The sequence below is a fragment of the Meles meles genome, chromosome 13, assembly GCF_922984935.1.
Source record: "Meles meles chromosome 13, mMelMel3.1 paternal haplotype, whole genome shotgun sequence".
Classification (NCBI taxonomy): Eukaryota; Metazoa; Chordata; class Mammalia; order Carnivora; family Mustelidae; genus Meles; species Meles meles.
The window spans coordinates 69,965,200-69,985,798 of record NC_060078.1 but is presented as its reverse complement, the minus strand read 5'-3'; the positions used below and the strand labels follow the sequence as shown (position 1 = coordinate 69,985,798).

General features: G+C 44.8%; 1 protein-coding gene across 1 annotated transcript; it reads right to left on the bottom strand.

Annotated features, from left to right (window-relative positions):
- Window positions 1-877: 877 nt before the first annotated feature.
- Window positions 878-19,695, bottom strand: TECTB (tectorin beta). Its single transcript, XM_046027428.1, has 11 exons — window positions 19,615-19,695; window positions 19,293-19,460; window positions 18,152-18,342; window positions 16,754-16,896; window positions 16,576-16,648; window positions 10,748-10,851; window positions 10,525-10,608; window positions 6,473-6,635; window positions 4,804-4,876; window positions 3,609-3,641; window positions 878-2,513 (listed from the first exon to the last, which is right to left on the bottom strand). Exons 2-11 carry the CDS (start codon window positions 19,366-19,368, stop codon window positions 2,464-2,466), a joined length of 990 nt encoding a protein of 329 aa, XP_045883384.1. The 5' UTR covers window positions 19,369-19,460; window positions 19,615-19,695; the 3' UTR covers window positions 878-2,463.
- Between the last annotated feature and the right edge of the window lie 904 nt (window positions 19,696-20,599).

The window sequence follows — 20,599 nt, the reverse complement described above, 5'->3', positions numbered from 1 at the left end:
AACATTTGGCATCAATACACACACAAACACATAAAACATATCCACATGTGTGCATACACGTCCATTCACATGTGTACATCATACACGTATATGTATCTACATGCCTATACACACAGAGAAATCTCTGTATCTAAATACATATCTATTGATTGATAGATCAATAGGTAGAGACTTAGATGGGTATGTATACTCAGGATACATGCATGTCTGTATATATTCTTTTCTTTACGTTACTCAAGTTTTAAGAGAGGGAGTCTTTAAGGATCATAAGCGGGAATGCGATAAGATTAATTTCCTAAAATCTATGTCTGGTGTTTTTTCTATGTTAGCCAAGGATACCTAAGGGACTTATCTACTCTTTCCTCATTCTCCAAACATGTTTTATGTTTAAGACTCACGAGAATTTATAACAGAGATTATTTTGAGTGTTTTCTCTTAATTCCTTGATAGAGAAATTAGAAGACGTGAAGGGGCTTTACCTGACCTGAGGTTGAAACACATTTGATTGCTGGTGGCTGGTGTTAGGGTGTTAGAGATGGGGAGATCATATGGATGGCGTTGCCTCCTTGTGTCGGAAAGTGAATGCTGGAAGTTTTGGAAAGTAAATGTCGAGTAGAACGATGGAAGGTCTGTGGTATGTGTGTGAGTCGAAGAAGTTCTAGCTGTAGGAACACGTGGGAGGGTAGAGGAATTGGCTATTAATATGATAGAGTAGCACCATAAGCTGTAATCACAGGTTATCTATTTTAAGGTATTTTATTTATCCTAAAGCACCAATTGGAGATACAAGATCATTAAACAATATGATAAAATAAAGCAAAACTAATACAGCATTGTTTTACTCTGACAGCCAAAGATTCGATCATGGCTCTAAGTGGGCTATTTAAGAGTTTTTGACTAGAACCAATAACATGTCTTCTGTCCTTCCTTGTTATAAAAATTCTGAATTTATAAGAAGAAGAAATCCCAAACCGGCTGGATCTCCAGCTTTGAGAACAGTTTAGACGCCGCTGAGTCATTTGAATCTAGTCTGTTGCTGAACGAACGTGTACTCCATGTTTCCAGAAATTTGGGGACTAACTGGATTTCTGAGATCCTCAGCACAGTCCTAAAAGACCCACCCAACTACACAGCTCAAAGCTTCTCAGATACATTAGCCACAGAGAGACACACTAATGGGTTTTCAAAGTAAAAGCCCACTAATTAAGTCTGTGCAGGACTAAGAAAAAAAGTGAGAGCTCTGGCTTTTCCTGTCCCATTCTAGCTTCCAGTGTTGACAGTACATTCTCGGGACTTGCCCAGGGGTCTATGAGGTTTGGCTCAGCAGTTTTTATTTTGTTGGCCCTGTAAATCATTAACATCCATGCATTCTTGATCCCTGGGCTGGGGCTGGCCTCAGGGTGTGGTGCCCCGCGATGCCACTGGCCATTTTTGCAGCTGTGTTTCTGATTTTTTTGGTAGGTTCCATTCTATTGATCACAAGTCAAGGAGACAAAAACAGAGAGATACGTGCTTGACTGTTAAAGACTAAATGAGGTCAGACCATTCTGCACAGATGAAGATGTCTTAGATCAAATAGAAAAAAAATTGTGAGAGCATTGAGCATCACAAGTAGAGTAGGATTGGGCTGACAAATTTCAGAGGACCTGTCACAGATACCACTGCAGCGTCACGTGCCAACAGTGGTTTCATTTAGGCAATGCCACATCATGATGTCAAGTTTCTGTTAATGTGGGTTTTATCCTTCTTAGTCCTATTTAATCGTTTATTTTCTTCTGATTTTTGAAATTTCTGTCAGCTATAAAAACAAGTTAATATCTATATAATGTTTATACTTGTTTAAGAAACACTATACTAAAACCAAATTGGGTTAGCCCTGGTGACCTCTCAAGATTTCTTTTCCTTTCTAACACTCAGGTTTGAGTATTACATTCCAGTCTGATTTCTGCATTATCATTCGAAAGATCGGAACCCCTGCCTGGTGGCTCAGCCCTGGTTCTTAAATAAGCATCACAGGGCATCAATGACAAAGGCCCCCCTTGGCAAAGTTGGCTATTCCTGTTCATTCTGTACTTAGCACTGACTTTGCGGTTATGCCCTACATTCTCCTCAGTGCTCAGCTGCACTTGGTTGGGTGTGCTAGTCTTTCAAAATTAGAATCACTTTCAAAGGAGTCCCCTGCAGCCCTGCCTTGAGCTTGGGGGAAAGGAGACTCTTCCGCCAGCCGCAGGAGAGGAACTGCAGGATTTCAGAGCCACAGGAAGTCCCAGGAGGAAGTGGGGCACCAAAGGCAATCACTGAAATTCACAAAAATCACTGGAAGACGTAATTGGCAAAGCCCTATTCTTTGCTTCCCAACAGTATGCTCCTCTGTTGGTTCCTGCTGGCAGCACGATAAAGTTTGTCACGGACACAGGAGGTGATGTTGGGTGGAGGAGATGCTGCTGGCTGCCTGGCGATTTCCTACCACACGACGCAAATCCCCAGCATGACGATGAGGTGGTAGAGGACATCTGCGAATCAGACAGGAGAGCAGACAGAAACACTTGACGTGGAGCCAGGACAAGGCAGCAAAGGGTTAACTCGACAAAAGAGTCAACCAGAAGTATTAAGTGGGTGTTCATAAAACTCTGCACATTTTATATGAAATCCATTTATCTTTTGGGGTTTCTGCCCCTTGGTTTTGTCAGTTCCTTGCCCTCTTCCACGTCTGAACACGGGCAACACAGTGATGGCACGTTTTACCTTAGGGCTTTCGCTATGGGACTTCTTTAGAAATGAAGATCTGGGATTAGAGTCTTAAAAAGTTGGTTTACGTGATTTCCTGTGACTGTGAGAGCAAAGTCTACATCTGTGAGTTTATTAATCAATAGAACGTCTTACCCCATCTCCTCCCATAGTTTGTTCTCCTCATCACTCGGTAATGTCTTGGGTCTTAGCTGAAATGTTTCTTCTTCTGAGAGGCTTCCCTGGCCACTATATAAATCATTCCTCCACCCCTACTCCTGCACGTCACACTACAGGGAAGGGCAGAGGCCTTGACTATCTCCCTCTGCGGGAGTCCCAGTGCCTAGAAGAGTAATAATGTTACTGATATTTGCTGTATGCGGGGCGTTCTTTGGTGCCCTTGGTTGTAACATTTAATCCATACAGCAGCCGTGTATGATAGGAGCCATTATTCGCGCAGTTTCTTAGAGGAGACTGGGGAGTGGAAGGGTGAGTTCATTGCCCAAGGTCATTTAGTGAATGAGGGGCAGAGTCATAGCAAGGACTCAGATATTTGTTGAAAAAAATGTACTATTGAAAATTACATCTCTAAATGCAGGAACCCAAGCAAAGCTTGGTGATGTTTTTTGCTGAGAGGTAGGACCCAATTCTGCTTCGTCCAATCTATCTCCAGCCACAGTCTTCCTGCAGAGCTCAGGGGCTAGCTGGAGAGACATCAGTCTACCTCTACCCCCTTCTGTCCCACTCACGTGTGCTTTAAAGAGCAGCTTTCAATTCCTCAAGGTTTTGCTGGGGCCAAAGCTAAGCTTCTTTTAAAACACACATCTACGTTTTAAAGGCATTGCCCCATGACCCTTCCGGGAGGTGCCTCTTTTCCTTACCTGAGAAGCTATAGAGACGGGAGGATCCCCTGCCTGTAATGAGTAAAGAGAGAGAAAGCTGAAGGTTTAAGGAAAGATCAAAGAAGGAGTCTCAGGTCTGTGTTTCCAAAATACAGACCTGACCACGTGCTCTCCCGATTAAACCAATAGCCCCCCATTGCCTTTAAGACAAAGTTTATAGTGGGGTTCATCAAAGCTTCTTTGAAAGAAGAAGAAAACGATTTTCTCCTTGGCTTTCTAAGGCAGGGGTTCGTAAACTTTCTGGAAGGGGTCAGATGATAAATATTTCCGCTATGGGCCCTATGGTCCCTATTGGCACTACTTGACGCTGCCTCCATAGGGTGAAAGCACCTGGAGACAGCACCTTGTGTGAACACGCGTAGCTGTGTTCCAATAAAACTTTATAGAAAACTGAAATTTGATTTCATATCATTTTTATGATACACCATAAAATACAAACTATTATTCTTTTGATTTTTTTTTCAACCACATAAGAAGGTAAAAGTTGTTCTTAGCTAGTAAAAATTGTGTAGCTACTCAAGGCCCCAGCCTTCTTCCCACAGGCCCTGCTCACCCTTCATGTCACACCACTCTGGTTGCGCTGCAAGATTACTGACACGTGTCTTCCCTAGGCCCTGGATTAGGGTGAATCTCCTTGCCGTGAGCTCCCGTAGCACCCTACCTCCTTCACCCCCACTGATCATCCCCTCCCTTGCCCTTGGCATTTAGCCGCTCTCTCCTTGCTAGGTGATGAGTCCTTGAAGACAAGGGCCATGTGGTCCCCTTTAATTCTGAAGCCCAGGGTCCAGCCCAGCCCAGGGTCAGCACTGGATGGTCTATGGAGTTTTGTTGACTTGCACTGGACATTCCCAGTACATTTCATTGTCCCTTACTACAGTTGGCTGCCTGCTCTGCCGGGAAGCTCAGCACTTCCTAATTCCTTGGGGGCACTGGAATTTAGGCTGCAGACGGAGAGTTTCAGGTAGTTAACCAACCTCAACTTCTTGGTTTGGCCTGAGCCAAGGCTTCCCCCTCCCCCACCCCCTCCCCACCAGGTGGGAAACCTTGAGTCGCAGGTGAAGGTAGTGTCTACAAGCACAACTGGTTTGGCAATTCAGTTAAAATGCTCCGACCTGCTGTGCCTGTAAACGCAGCCCCACAGGAACTCAGGCTTTCGGAAAACAGAGAAGCTTACTACGGAGGGAGAGCTCCACCACCAGGACGCCCCCTGTCTGGTCCCGGAGGAGGCGCTTCCTCTTGTCACAGGTCTGAAGAACCCCCGCCGTGGGGGGGGGGGGGGGCGGGGATGGGGGGGAAGAGTGGGGGAGGGGGCGTGAGAAATGCACACAGGAGAGAAAATAGAGAAAGGCGAGAGATTAAAAAAAGAAGTCGCAAACTTGATAGAGTCAAAATTCCCCAGTCAACAGATCTTGGTTACCTTATTTTTCTGTCTTTCTATTTATTTGCTTATTATCCAGAGTGCTGACCTCATCCCTTCTCTAACTTGGGAGAAGGGCAAAGCTTTACTCTAGGAACTCTTCAAGCTGGAAGAAATCCTGGGGGGCGGGGTGTTGGATGTAGGAGGGATTGGCCCTGTTTCTTCTCATAAGAAGTGAGGCTTTTGCCTGCCCTTAGTCTCCTGACGGTGGTTTGAGAAGTGGACACTTGTGAAATGTGTTCTGGCTCATTTTCTTTTCTCTTTAAAATGTAGGGCCGCTAATTATCCCTTCATCACCTGTAAGATATCTGTCTGCTCCCTCCCTCTTTTCTCATGCTTCAGTGTGACCATTTTCTGGCTAAAACAAATGAGTAGAAATAGAGATTATAATCGTTTTCTTTTTTTTTTTTTTTTTTCGGTTGGTTACCACAGGCTACGTGAGCAGGTATCCTTTTGAGAAACACCGCGTTCCTGCTCTCTGGGGTCTCTAACCTGGACAGATCGGAGCAGGCAGCCATTTGTGATTTATCACTGTTCGGTGAAGGCAGTGGTTCTCAAGCCCGAGCATGCCTCAGAATCACCTGGAGCGGCTGTTAGCACAGATTTCTGGGCCCACCCAGCATTTCTGAGTCAGGCGGTCTGGGGAGCCCGAGAATTTGTGTCCCTAACAAGTTTCCAGGTAATGCTGAAGCTGTTGGGGACCACGCTGTGGCACCACTGTCCTAAGGACCAGGTTCACGCCTGGCTGTCGTGGAAAGCTGTCTCCCACCTGGGACTCGCTCTGCCTGTCCATAGGTGGATTCTGTAGCAGCTTCTCGGTGTGGGGGCTGCAGAGGAGAAACTGGCCCCTGGCCTGGGCTGCACTGAACTTGGCTGTGAACCTGGGGCCCCACCGCCCAGTGCTTCCTCTCACAAAGTCAGTTCAGCAGTAACGGGTGTTGGGAATTTCTGTGGCATCTCTCTGGCTCGTTTCAAGTCACAGGGATGGACCCTTAAGCTGGCCGGGCAAGAGCTAAAAGTATCCATCTTTTGACTCCATCCAGTACCTATTGCTACTACTGACATTTTGAATTTCCCTTGTGCTTTTAACTTTTCAAAGCATTTCCATACTGTTCTCATTTTACCTAATACGGCTCTCTGAAAAGAGAAGGGCCACGGTGACTTATCACATCACCACTGTCTTTAGAGATGAGGAAACCAGGCTCCAGAGAGTAAGTGGCATGTGCCAGACCATGTAGCTTGTTGGTGGCAGGATGGACAGAGCCCGAATGTCTGCCCCTACACCCAGTGACCTTTCTTCCAGAATGCCCTCAGCACACATGTACACTGGTCTGGTTACGATTCCAAGCTAAAAATACATCTTCTCAAATACCACCCCCCACCCCCACCTCGGGTCACATCCTCATTCTGGAGAGAGGAGGCTCACCACTGGGCAGGAAAGCTTCTCACTGTCACAGATGAATGTCTCACAGTGTAACCAAACCTTGGAGAGTTTGGGGATGTTCTGGAACCGGAAAGCGTTGAATTGGAAGGTGGCCCTGTGATCTTTCCCATTCTCGTGTATGAGGACCGTTTCATCCGTGGGGCAGCTGGAGCAGATGGGGCAGGGAGGAGAGAAAATTACTTCATGAACTCTAGCAGAGTCTGAGATAGATTGGCAGACAACAGCAACATGGCCCTGGGCTTCCACACAGCACGTTATCTTTCCAAAGCACCTTGACTGGCAGCATCTTATCTTCAGGATACGAGGTCAAGTTGAGGAGCTGTGGGCTGGTGTGCTGGTTCTCATTCCACAGACAGGGGACAGTGGGGTGGAGGGGAGTGACTTAGGAGAAGCGGCTCACCAGATAAGTCACCACACCGCTATCTCAAAGAAGGGAAATTCCCGAGAGAGGAAGTCATCTGAAGGACTGGGACCTGGACTGAGTCCCCGATGCGTCGGAGATAAAGACACTGGTGCTGAGAACAGCATTTCCCAAAGTGCTACCATACCATCTGAGCCAAGTCAAACCTTCCATCCTTCTCTCTGTATATTGTGAGGGCTTGCCGCTGGAAAATTTGAATTTATGCTGTGCTATTTAAATTCTATATTATGTAATTACCTTTGTAAAAATTTGGTCATGTTTTTAATATAGGCACAGAAAAAAAAAAGACTGGAGAGATACCATCTAAATGTTAATACTGGCTATTATGGAGTGGTGGAATTATGGGCGGTTTCTGCTTCTTACATCTTTATATATTATATATCTTTATCTTTATATATAAGATATATATATATATTATTTTACTTATTTATTTATTTTTTATATATATATAAAGATATATATATATATATATCTTATATCTTTACATATTTTCCGAATAATGAGAATGTAGCATTTGGAAAGTCCCAAAGTCCCAAAGGTAATAACTTACGATGAAAATAATGTTTTTTCATTTACCAAACCACGCTCGTTCCCTACCGAAGTGGCAGACATTCAGCGAGGTGTTGGGAGCAGACACGAATAAGTAAGGCCCACGTGCACTTTGGGGAGTGTTGTCGGCAGGTGGCAAGGATCAGCAGATTCTGTCCTTTGTGGAAGAAGGTCTATGGGTCCAAAAGCTTAAGACCAGGGGACAGCACCAGAGAGGACCCCCAAATTAATGCTCCCCCCGGAGTCTCTCAGACTGCATTGTCAATCCAACCCAGCATACACACACCAGAGAGCCACCCCGCTATCTGAGAGCCCCTGAGACGTGCCCTCCTCCACACATCCATCAGAACCAGACATCAGGGGGCAAATTAGAGGTAGGACTGAAGGAATGTTAACTCCGTGAGTTAGTGACTAAAATGAGAAGTGAACGGTATACCTTGTATCTGGACCAAAGGTCAGAAGCCCGGCCATGGTTGTGGTGACCTCTGAGCAAGGACAGAGCTAGAGGCATTTTCCGAGCTGTGAAACAAGACCTTGCAGGCTCCTTTGGGGAATAAACCTGAGAGCCTTGTATGAACTCAGGACCCGAGTCCTTAAAATAGCTCCTTGCCGCTGGAGTGTCCAAGGCATGATGTCAGCCAATGGAAAACAATGTAAACAGAGCTTTGCTGGGGGCGGGAGGAGGCAAGTCCTGGGCGGGCTCATTAGATGTCTTGGCTCTGCTGCCTCTTGGCCTGGCTGTAGCACTTGCCCCTCTGTGACAGACAGCTTGGGATGGTGGAATGCCCAAGGGAGACTCTTCCGAGGTCACCACAGGAGCCTTCGTCCCAACGTAACATCAAAATTCCTAATAATACATCTCTTCTAACCCCTCTGTATGCTCTTGGAAACTGGATTTTCCTCCAAAAGGGCCCAGTGTGAACCCAAAGCATCTGGGAGATTAAGGGAGTGGACTCTCTCATTCCTCTCTTTTCACTGGTTTTTGTGCAAGTATCTCCAACCTCAAGGGGCCATTTTAGCTAGGCAGAATACGAAACTAGAGGAGGACTTCTTTTTTTTTTTGTTTAAAGATTTTATTTCTTTGACAGACAGAGATCACAAGTAGGCAGAGAGAGAGGGAGAAGCCGGCTCCCCGCTGAGCAGAGAGCCGGATGCGGGGCTCGATCCCAGGACTCTGGGATCATGACCTGAGCTGAAGGCAGAGGCTTTAACTCACTGAGCCACTAGGCGCCCCTAGAGGAGGGCTTCTTTAAGTTGGCTCTGCTTCAACATAGGTTCTCAGGGTTTGCCCAGGAACCCTTTGATGGGGTAGGTCAGCTGTGTGCCTGCATGTGCAACAGATACCCTAGGAAATTCCTGTATGCACTAGAGTCTGGGGACAGCCTCTGTAGACCACCACAAAGCCACAAGCGTTCCTTTGTTGGCCACCTTACACACCTGCCAGTTGGAAGCAGCAGTACCGGAGCAATTTGCAGGGAGAGGTTTCCATGGCAGAGCCTTTGTCCTGTGTAGCCATTGTCTGAGAGCTTCCCAGAGCCTGATCATAATTTCAGGTCCCTACAGGTCACCAATCTATTTCACAATCTCCCTGAAGTCCTTTGATTGCACCATTGTCAAGAGAACCTAAAGGAATCCTTCTGTGATAGGTATGACATCCAAATGAAGCTACCATCTCTGCAGGAAGCTTTGCTGGGTTCCTTAGATGGGGTTCTGCTGGCCTGTCCTACCGACATCTCTCAGGAAATAATGCTGCCTGCGTTGAGTCCCAAATCGTCCATCCCCTGACTAGCTCTAGACTTTGGGCAAGTTTCTGAGCCTGTTTACACCTCCGATTTCTACTACTAAAGTACTACCTACTTTATAGGGGTTTGATGAAATTAGTATTTGTAAGGCACTGACCTAGAACACGTTGGTATGTTGTAAGAGCTGTTAAGTGTTTGTTAAGTAAAAATAAATAGTTAAAGGTCCAAGGTGGCTCTGTCTTTGTTATCTAATCATTTTTGTCCCCAGCCCCAATGTTTACTTAGCTCTGAAGGCTTCTGGTGGCAGCACGGGCCCACCGGTCCATTTGGGTTTGGGGAATGATCTCTTTTGCATTTACTGTTCATTGTGTGTCTGATGCCCACATCTCTAATCTAGCTCAACCTGTCCTCTCTTTTCCAAAAGTACAATTCTAGGTGTTTTCCAGAAAACTGTCCTCTCAAGCTCCACATGTCATCCCTGAACTCAAGGAGACTCCAAAACCCTTATCCAGAATCTTCTTCCCTAATGCCCAAGAACAAACAGTTCCTCACCTCTACAACCCATAACTGAGATGGCACATATTTCTCAGGCTTCTTGCCCTGTCCTTCTCTCCACCCCATATCTGATTGGTTGCTAAATTTTGATCACCTCTCCTTCCCTTGGATGACCTTCCCATTCACTTGGCTACACCTCAGTTCAGGCCATGGCCTCTAATCTGGCCTTTCCACCCCTCATGTACTGCTTCTAATCCGTGCCATGGATAACTTCCAGAATTGTCTTTCTATTGTACAATCCCAATACTTTTGTCCTGTACTCAAAAATTTTAAGAACTCCCCATAATCCCATTATCTACTGAATCAGTAACAAAAAACAGTGATATTAATTAAGATGACTGGATACTGACTAGGTACAACATGCTTAACTTTTTATACAGACTGTCTGATTTAGGTCTTAACCAGGGTTCTGGTGTCAGATTAATTGGGTTAGAACTCACTTCCCCCCAGATACACACACTAAGTAAGTGACATTACTTAACCCCTCCTGTGCCTCAGTTTCCTCACCTCGAAAATAGGGATGGTAGTCATAATGGCTGCCTCTTGGAAGGCAAAAGAGTTAATACACGGCGAAGCTCTCAGAAGAGCGCCTGGTAGCAAACGGCTCTGTATAAATGTGTGCTAGTATCAGTGTTCAGTCCGGAGGCACAGAGGGTGTCACAGATGTGACCCTGAGGCTTCACCTCTTCTTCCCAAGCCTTCCCAAGCCAAAGGGGGCCCAGATCTACCCCACTTCTCAGCACCGTGCTCGGGAGGGTGGTACTTACCCCTTGTTGATTAGCTGCCATTGAAGGGGGTACATAAAATCGGCTGACGGGGTGGCCCAACAGCTGTTCAAAACCACTTTAAACCTGGAAATGCAATAAAATGCATCACCTTGAGCAGGAGAGTTGTACGCCTAGAAACATCTGGTAGTTAAAACGTCTCTTGGCTGATCTTTTTTTCTCTTCTTTAGCTTTAAAAATATAAACAGGGAGGACACATACTTACCTGACACTCAACCCTTTGGCTTCTACTCCCGCAAACAGATCTGAACCAATTTCGGATGTCTCCAAGACAAAAGGGGCTTCCTTCTTCGTGGAGAACTTGGCATTCTTTGGGAGGAAATTGACACTGGACATTACAACCTCTCAGACTGTGCAGCTGGATGTGATAGGAGCAGAGGGTCTGGGGTGGGGTGGGGGGGACACACCCAAGAGCACAGGCGTGTGAGACCACAGAGAGACCCTCAGGGACTAGAGAAGCTGTACTTCCTAGGATGCTGGTCCCATCTTGGAAGGGATGAGGGTATCCCATCTCTGGATTTGCTGGTCACAATGAGACACATATTCTATGTCTCATCTGTGCCAGCCAGGAGCAAGATTTGGCTTATGGAAAAAAGGCAGAATCCAAGAATGCTGAAGCACTGGGCTTTACTTAATCGCCCATGGGGATAGGGATAAAACATAGACAACCCCGCTTAGTTCTTGCTCACTTCCACTGTTTGCCTGAGCAGATTCCAGCCTGGGTCAGAGAGTGTATGATCTGATTCCAGTACAGTTACCAACAAAGGCAACAGCAGTAACTAACTGATCACCTACTGTGTGTCAGGAACCGCTCTCTATATTGGGATAGTCTCTGTGTCAGGAGATCCAGTATTTGGAGATATAGCTGGGAACAAAGCAAAGATCTGTCTCTAACCACCTGACATTCCAGCAAGGGATGTGGACAATAGATAGTAGACAAGTGAATTATACAATATGTTGGAAGAGAATACAGTACATGATATAGAAAAACTGTAACAGGGGCACCTGGGTGGCTCAGTGCGTTAAGTTGCTGCCTTCGGCTCAGGTCATGATCTCAGGGTCCTGGGATCGAGCCCCACATCGGGCAGTTTGCTCAGCGGGGAGCCTGCTACTCTCTCTCTCTCTCTCTCTCTCTGCCTGCCCCTCTGCCTACTTGTGATCTCTCTCTGTCAAATAAATAAATAAAATCTTTTTTAAAAAAAGGAAAAGAAAAACTAACAAATGTAGAGGAGGGGAGGGTAAATTGGAAGGGCAAGGAGGGGCAAGCTGCAAGTTTAAATACAGTTGTACTTAAGGAGCTCTCATCAAAGTTGTGACATTTGAGCCAAGACTTGAAGGAAGCAAGGAAGCCTGTGTTTCCAGGCTAAGTACTGATACAAAGAAATGCTTCTATAGTGCCTGTAGTTCATGCAGGCATCCGGGGAACAATGTTTCAGCTAAGGCAAAAGCCCTGGGTAACAGTGTAGCTAGCAAGACAGCAAGGAGACCAATATGCTGGAGCTTGAGTGAGCAGAGGGGGTGGGGGAAAGGTAGGAAGTGAGGGGGGTAGGTGGCAGTGGGAGAGGCTATGGGGATGGATCCAGAAGACTGTGGTCGCCTCTCTAACTGCCAAGGGAGTATGACCCTGATTGAAACACAGGAGCAACAGCCATTGGTCTCTGGTGTGGTGTGTGCGGTCTTCACTTGGTCTCTTCATCAGGCAGTTCTGGGGGAGTTATTACAATATAGTAGTACGTCCAGTGGACCTACCCAAGGAGGCTGGTTTCTCCATTTTTATGATGGTGATTTTATGTAATAGAAGCATAAAGCTTAAACCAGGATGTTAGTTAAAAGATCAAGTTTCATGGACTTAGAGATTTGCAGAACCACAATGAGTAAACAGAGTCAGCAAAGATATCTAGTTGAGATGGACTTTAGCCCCTGGCCATCTAATTCAGGGCATTTGCTGAGAGGCCTCAGAATCACCTTCTAATGGCTCTTATATTTTTTCCTGATTACGGGTCCAGCTAGGGCTCCCTAAGTCAGTCACTCAAGAAGTCAGTTCTTTTCTTCCTGTTGGCTGACCTCTATACCCCTTAAATGGTTGCAATAATTAAACAATAATGTTTTTATCCATCAGTGATTTGCTAGCTTACCATACGGTGAAAGTGGCAGATTTACAATGGTTGTTACTGTTTATGATTACTTTCTGAGACTTGTCATATTTCCCAAGACTGTTAACAAATGTGGGACCTAAACTGGGAACCACAGTGCAGTCCCCCAACCTAGCCACAGGTGCTTCTCCCAGCCCTATCTCCCAGGAACCAGCCCATGGGGTAGTAGAATATTGGAATAATGCCTCTACTTGCAGAGGAACTCATGTGATTCTGTTACAAAGTGGAGAGGAGAATCTGTACTGTTAATTCCATTTCTGAAACAAACACTCTTAATGGTCAGTTTCTCCACTTCTCACCTTATAGCTAAGGCAATTCTCTTCTCAGCATGATCTCCTCCTACTTTCTTTATAACATGGTTAGGGGCCTATTTCCAGATATCTTTATCTTATAATACCTGTATCATTTGTTTTGGCATTCCTGGAAACATAGAAACACCACATAAACTACTCATTTGTGGAACAGGAGGGAAGAACACCTTGAAAAATCAAGCCTTCCAGTCCCTTCACTTGATGGAAAGACTGAATCACAATGGTCCGTTGACATGGTTAGGATGACTACATCTGGTTTAACAGTGGTTCATGTGGTCAAGATCTGGGAGCTGCTGTTGCTTATAAGCTCAACGTGAGATAGAAATGGAAGAGAGCGTCACAAAGCTAATAATATTCTGGAACATGTTCCTAGAGTCTTTCAGAACTAAGAAGGTCACCCCTTACCCACTGTGCCCTGCAGAGGTCTGAAAGGGTCTAGAATATAACATTTCAGGTCTGGGCTTTGCTTTGTAGTGGGGCAGTGGCCAACTGGATAGTCCCCAGAGAAGAGGGAGTAGGATGATGGAGCACCAGTGGTGGGGAGATGTTGGGTAAGATAAACTTGGGATAGTTGAAGGGCCATCAGCAACATCATGACTCAGTATTATATCAGAAGACAGAACCATGACCAATGGGCTATAGTTCAGGATATCAGATTTCACATGCTGATCTAAAATGGAAAAGGTCAACTTGCCCTTGTCCTTGGGAAAGGTACTCTTTAGCAATCTTGCAGAAGGGCTTTGGACATTGGGTGAAAGGTCAAGGTTGATCACCTCTGAAGATTGTTCTGACTTTGTAAGCCTACAAATTTGGCCTCTATTGCTTGCATTTGTTCTATCCCAAGTCTTTCCCCTGGTCTCTGTCTAACTAAGAAGAATGGTCAATACTGTTTTGATTGTATAAAAGTCAACCCAATCCCACACTGACATTGACAGTGTAAAGGTAACAACGCTATAATGGTAACTGCCGGTGCCAGGAACTCTCAGAGTTTTCACTTATATGGGGCCAAAGGCTGTGACCATGAGTTTGGCTACTTTTGCAGGCACATACCTTGCACCAGGTAGTATGGTAAATGCTTCATAAAAATAATTTTATTTAATCTTCATAATAAACGTATGGGATAAGTGCTATTATTATTTTTATTTAATAAATGAATAGAAGAAGACCCAAAGAGGTTAACTAACTTACCCAAGGTCACACAACTAGTAAATGGCAGAACTAGACCTTAAACCAGTGGGCCAACGGCAGACTATTTTCTTAAGCACACTGCTGGTCCACATCTGCAAGCTGACTACCTTCCTTTATTTTGGATTAGGGGCCAAAATAAAGTCAATTCCCGACTTCTCACCACGAATATCAACTATGGGCTGTTGGCAGGACTGAGTGGGAGTGGGTAGAGGGAAGAGAGGAAGCACGTTGAGTAGAACTGGTGGCTTTGGAGCCCAACACTGGGAGCTCTTGGAATCCTAAGCAACTAGCTGTGCATTGATTCTTTTGTCTAATCAAGGGCACAGCTCTGTCTCTGGTAATTTCAGATGGAAATGTATGCAGGGGGCAGCTGTTGCTTCAGAAACACACAAGAATGCTCTCAGAGCGGAAGAAGGGAGGAGAAGAAAAATACCAGCCGCGCGGGTCAAGCCTAGGAAACCAAGCCCATGGTAGGAATATTAATCAGTACAAAAGTTTCTGTTGCAACATCAGACCCCCTCTTTGTTGAGACTTGTTTGTCCTGTGAGGGTCTTGATGGGCCCCAGGGGACGCCTTAGCCTCATTTCTAGAACAGCTCAAGGAAGTGTCCTGGTAAGTCTGTCTCTCCAGCCCAGAGGATGATCTGGGAGGTAATGAGGCTACACCTCTTTTTGTTTGTTTGTTTTCTTAAAAAAGAACAGATTCCTTCCAACGCTAAGATTTGATATGTATTTCTGAAACTTAGCCCAAATGGCAGATGGTGGGTGATGATTTTTGAGAACCCTCATGCCTCTCTATTGCCAGTTGTCATAAAATCTTCATAAGATCATATCTAGGATTTTAACTGGTTAAAAGAACAATCATGCACATCTGGACAGGGGCTCAGTAGTAAAGACCGGCCATCGCCAGAATGTCCCCGGAGACTGCTGTTGGTGAGTAAGTTCGTTTTTCTCTCTGGACAACCTTCAGCAGTTACTACAATGATGTTGTCATCTTTTAATCCCTCTGCTGGTCCACACTGCATTTACCCTTCTGATTATAGGCCCAGGAGTTCTAAGATATTCCTTTTCTCTGGATTTAACCACTAGCCATGTGTGGTCAGGGGCCAACCTACGTTCTTTGGGACCTTAACTCTTCTATAATTTAGAGAGTCCTCTTTAAAAAAAAAAAGAATCAAAATTTTGAATATGAAATTAAACACAGAGCCTTAAATGAGGCCAGTGCAAAAGAGGGATCATGAAACTCAAGCTCCATCCCTTTCATAGGAAGTAAGCTCAGAGAGCCGTGCTAAGAGATCTGTATGTAAGATCACATACGCATACACATCTGTATGTGTAAGAGTCTGTATGTTAGACTGGGCACTGCTCCTCACTACCTGGAGGGTCATGGGCACACCAGTTCCTCCTGTGCTGTAGATCCTTGACTGTAAAATGGACCTGGTGACTCTAGGATTCCTTCTAGAGGATCTCTCACCTTCTGAGTTCACCTGGATTGGTAGCTTCTAGGCAGCAGCTAAAGCAAGTTCGAAGAGTTCAAGGCCAGTGGAGTTCCAGGTAATAGAGTCCTTTCTTTTGTGAAATGAATGCGTTGGGCACGATGGCTTCTAAGGATATCTCCCAGTTCTAATGTTCTTTGTAAAAGTTTCTATTTCTTTTTTTTTTTTTAAAGTTTCTATTTCTGCCTGCATCTTCCTCCAGCCAGCTGGAGTGTCACTGTAAGTATGCCTCTTCGTTGGAAGCTGCAGGTTTAAAAAACCTAACACCCCTTCTAGACAGGAGGGCAGCCGGGCTAATGGCTGTGGCTTATTTGGTTTTATTTTGAGAGACCAACGTGTCTCTTCAATGTAAATAGAGGCAGCGTGTCCAAATTAGACCAAGAGGAAACCCACTCTCTGAATGGCTTTGGATACCAAGAAACTAGGCAGCAGGGGGCAACCCTGACCTCTCTCTCAGCTCTGTCCCAGGCAGGAAGGTCGCTACTCTGCACCAAATGCTTTAACAGGAGCTAGATTCTAATACCACTCTCCTGAGCGGGTTGCAGTGGAAACTAAGATGGTTTAAGAGTTAGACACTGGCCGTCTTACTGCCTCTTGACTTCTGATGACTCAGAGGATTGACCTTGCCTCAGTTTTATCATAAGATGGGAACATGCACTTTATATCTCTGTGGCCCTTTTATGGCTCCTCTACCCAGTCCATAACTCAACCTTCCTCTGGCATCTAGTCTTTGAAGAGGTTTAAAACTAGACCAAAGCTTATGTCTTAATTTGAATTCAAGAATGGGGCTCTGCAGAGAGCTTAGGGAAGAGCAAACCCCAAGGAAGCCTCCCGTCATCTCCTGAAAAGACCACAGGGCACTAATGAGATCCTGCAGACCACTTACAGTGTAGAAGTTGAGAGACAACTGGCTTTCAAATGTGCCCATGCTCCCATTCTTCACGTGAACTGTGGCCACTCTGAAAAGGGGAGAGAATTTTGCATAAGGACTGAAACATGCCTGATTGACAGGGACTGCAGAACACACACAAGGCAGCCAGCCCTGTACTCTCAGAACAGCTTACCTTTGGTCAAAGGCAGCCTGGTTCACCAAGTAGGTGGAGTGGTAGGTGCAGGAGAAGGAGTAGTTCACGGGCTGGTTCTTTACGATCACTGTGCTGTCATTGGAAACGATGTGGCTATAGAAGTGGTAGATGGGGGGCTTGTACTGGAGAGAGGAAGAAGGCAGTTAGGGTGGCCCTGGACCCCATGATGAGAAGGAGGGTCCTGGGAAAAGTGATCAAAGATGGTCAGACCTATGGGGAGACGTCAATGGTGAGCTGTGAATTTCCGCAAAGAGTTCTTGAGTATGTTTGACTAAGATTGTTTAAAATAATCTGGACTGAATGTTGCACACTTATAAGAGATCTGTATTGGGCTTCTAACCAAAAAGGACAGGCTAAAGGATCTCTGTTTCCCAGCATCAACTTTTTATCCACTTCCCCCATCCAAATAATCTTACATGACTGCCTTCGCCCATCTCCCATGTCTAGAACATGTCATTATTTGCTCTTTCCCTCTTCCAGTAATGAACACTATTTCTGTGACTTTTTCCTCTGGCTTGTTGAACCCCCAGATCACAGAATATTGGAGTTGTAAGGGATCTTGAACATCTGTGGGAGAGGCGACATGCCTAAGACCACGCAGATGATTTCTAGTTCACTCTTCCAGGATACTCAAAGACGTGATGTTTCTGTGAATCGTGTCCATGACTCTCTAAATCACTGAGTCCTCATGGGGCCTTTAGGAAGAGGAGGTGGCCTTGGGCACTGCCTGCTGTCATTTTCTGAGACCCCACGTCTTCTGCAGTCAAGGTAGTAGGAATGCTAGAGGTCAGCGGTGGAGAAGGCTCCCTTTGTGACTGCACCCCTACTGGCCCTGTGGCCCCCAACTTTGACTTTATTGGAAGGTCTCTGATGTCTCCTCTGACCTATAAGGATATTTGGCAAGAGGTTGCATGTGGCTCCTTCTAATTCTGATTATCTGTCCCAGGTACTTCACAAGACCAATTATAAATTATATTATACTTTGGCTACTCCTGTAAAGTACCTTTCCAACTACTTCCAAGTCTTGAGCCGAGGATGTCCCACCATCCAACCCGGAAGGATGGTAGTTTGTGAGCACATGCTCAGAACTCAGAGCAAGGTGGAGGTGGGAGATGTGTATTGTTCTACTCACCAGGGTGGCTTAGTTCACTCAGGCAACAAATTAGGAGAATAAAATTCAAATCCAAAGAGTCACTTAAACTAGGCAGAGAAGAAGAATTTAAATAACACTAGCATTTCAGGAAATAAGAGTCAGGATTGGCTCTTAAAAGGAAATTGGTGAATTCTGAATCCTTTTAAGGGTGGGCAGCAGACATCTTATTTTGGGGCCCCAATTGCATGATCTTAACAACTCTTCATTGTGTGGCTTGGACTTACCTCGGACTGAGTTCCACAATAAGACTTGTTTTTAGGTGACAAATCCGGGATCACAAATTGATAGTAACCCCCTTCATGGACCCCGTTGTAACAGAGCCCCCCGAGGGCCAGCTGATGCACTTCCCAGCCATAGGGACACTCGGGGATTTTGGTGATGATGGTTTTGGGATAACAAAACACAAGAATGACATCTAGAAAAAGGATACACATGGTTTGAAATCAGGTATGGTAATCATATTAATACTCATAAAGGACAGTGGGTTCTAGTCACAACTGAACATGCAAAGCAGTTGGTTAAAAACACTTTCCTTGCTATTCTTCATGAACCGTGATGACTGTTTTCCCCAAACCTCAGTCACTGCAGTTTTCTAGTTTCTGCTACATCTATGTGATGTCTGCACGATATTTAATACGTACTCAAAACTGGTCCACTTTTCAGCTTTAATCTATTTTAAGGAATATATTTGTTAAACCAAATTGAATGGATTAGAAATATAGATAAATTTTGGGGCGCCTGGGTGGCTCAGTGGGTTAAAGCCTCTGCCTTCGGCTCAGGTCATGGTCTCAGGGTCCTGCGATCGAGCCCCGCATCAGGCTCTCTGCACAGTAGATAGCCTGCTTCCTCCTCTCTCTCTGCCTGGCTCTCTGCCTACTTGTGATCTCTGTCTGTCAAATAAATAAATAAAATCCTTTAAAAAAAAAGAAATATAGATAAATTTAGAAATAGATACAAATTTCTGTGCTTATGGAAGTGAGCACATAATTTCAAATTAAAAAAAAAATGTCCATTTCATGCACAGGACATAGATTCAGTAAGTCAAAAAGGAAATAGATTATGTATTTATTAAATTATTGTAATATATTGTTTATTTGTTAAAAATAAATATTTTCATATCTATTTATGTATCTATCCATTCATCTGTCTAGGATTCTATCATTTTAAAAGCCTCAAGTTTCTCCAATGCACTGTTATGTCCTACGGGAAAAGTCTGGTTGGCACCGGCGTGCTTAACTGCTTCTACTTGGTTAGGGTACTGATACTGCATTTTGATAGCAAGAGAAGCACAGAGCTCTGAACTTTGCAAAGAGAGTCTTCTGGAAACTTCCCTTTCCGGAAAGACGGGCTAGCCCCAGGGCATACCTGCTTTATTCGGCGCGCAAGATCTCGCAGAGGCTTCCACAAAGACAGCCAACAGGACAAAGACCCTCATCACCATCGCTTCTCAGAACTTGCTTTTTGCCAGTTGGCCTTGAAACCAAGCTGGCCAAATCTTCACAATCCTGCCAGAGAGCCTGAGCCTGGGTCACTCTAGGTCAGAAACAGGAGCGAAAAGTTAAAAATCTAGGGTGAAAACAAATCAGCACGCATCATCTTGGGGGACATTTTCAAGGGAGATCCATAACTCTGTCCCCCTTTCTTAACGGTTCCTTGTCTGCGCTGAGACAAAAAGTGGTGTTCCTACCACTGGGAACGTCAGTGACACATGCCGTTGCTCATGTTGCCGACTGTTTCATTCTCTCCGGATTGTAGAGGCTGCTTCCCAGATGCTCCCCAAATCTCCAGCCTCAGTCCTAGCTCGACTTTATATCAGCTGAGGGTGTAAAAGAAACCAGCTCCAGATAAATCACAATGGACATGCATTGCCCACTGTGGGGGGAAATAAAGGGAAACCTTGCGTAGTAATCCGATGGGACGCTCAGGTTCAGCCACTTGAATCTAATTCCTTTTACTTCACAGAGTTGGAAACTCTGTGAAACATTTTTTTGTTTTTGCTTTTAACTGCTTCAAACAGGATTGGAATAAAAAGTTGAATTTTTTCTCCCCTCCTACAAAAAAAAACTTTGATTGATGGCCAATTAATTTCTGCACAGTTCTAGAGGATGATTTTCCTTTTTTATGCCTTGGTTTCTTGGCTTTAATTCTTGCGTTCTTAGTTTTTTATGGAGGCTATCTAAACTTTAAATGAAAGAGGACCCAAGTTTGACAGTGTTACTTACAATTGCTACTCAAACAAAAAATAGGTTCTTTGTATTAATGCAAACATGTTAAGGGATTCCCCCCCCAACACATATTTTTTTAGTAAACTCTGAACTAGATTGTCATCCTGGCATTTCTTTAAAACTTCATCCTGAATCCAACTTTATATTGTAGATCTCCAGGCTTTTGAAGCTTTGTTAGTCCCCCAGAGCAGTGATATTGTAAGAAGGAACTTAGAAAGGTAATCTTATGATTCAATCCTCCGTCACCAAACAAGATCTCCCTAAAAACAACAGATAAAACTGAGAAGTTTCTGAGTATATTACCTGAGTTTTTTTTTTTTTTTTAATCACCCAGAAATTTAAGAATGAAAAATCAGTGTTTGTTTTAATTTTGCTTTTGGAGGAAAAAGACTCTTTTATCAATCAATGGAAGGCACAGCGTAAAGCCCTCCGAGAGCCATCGTGAAA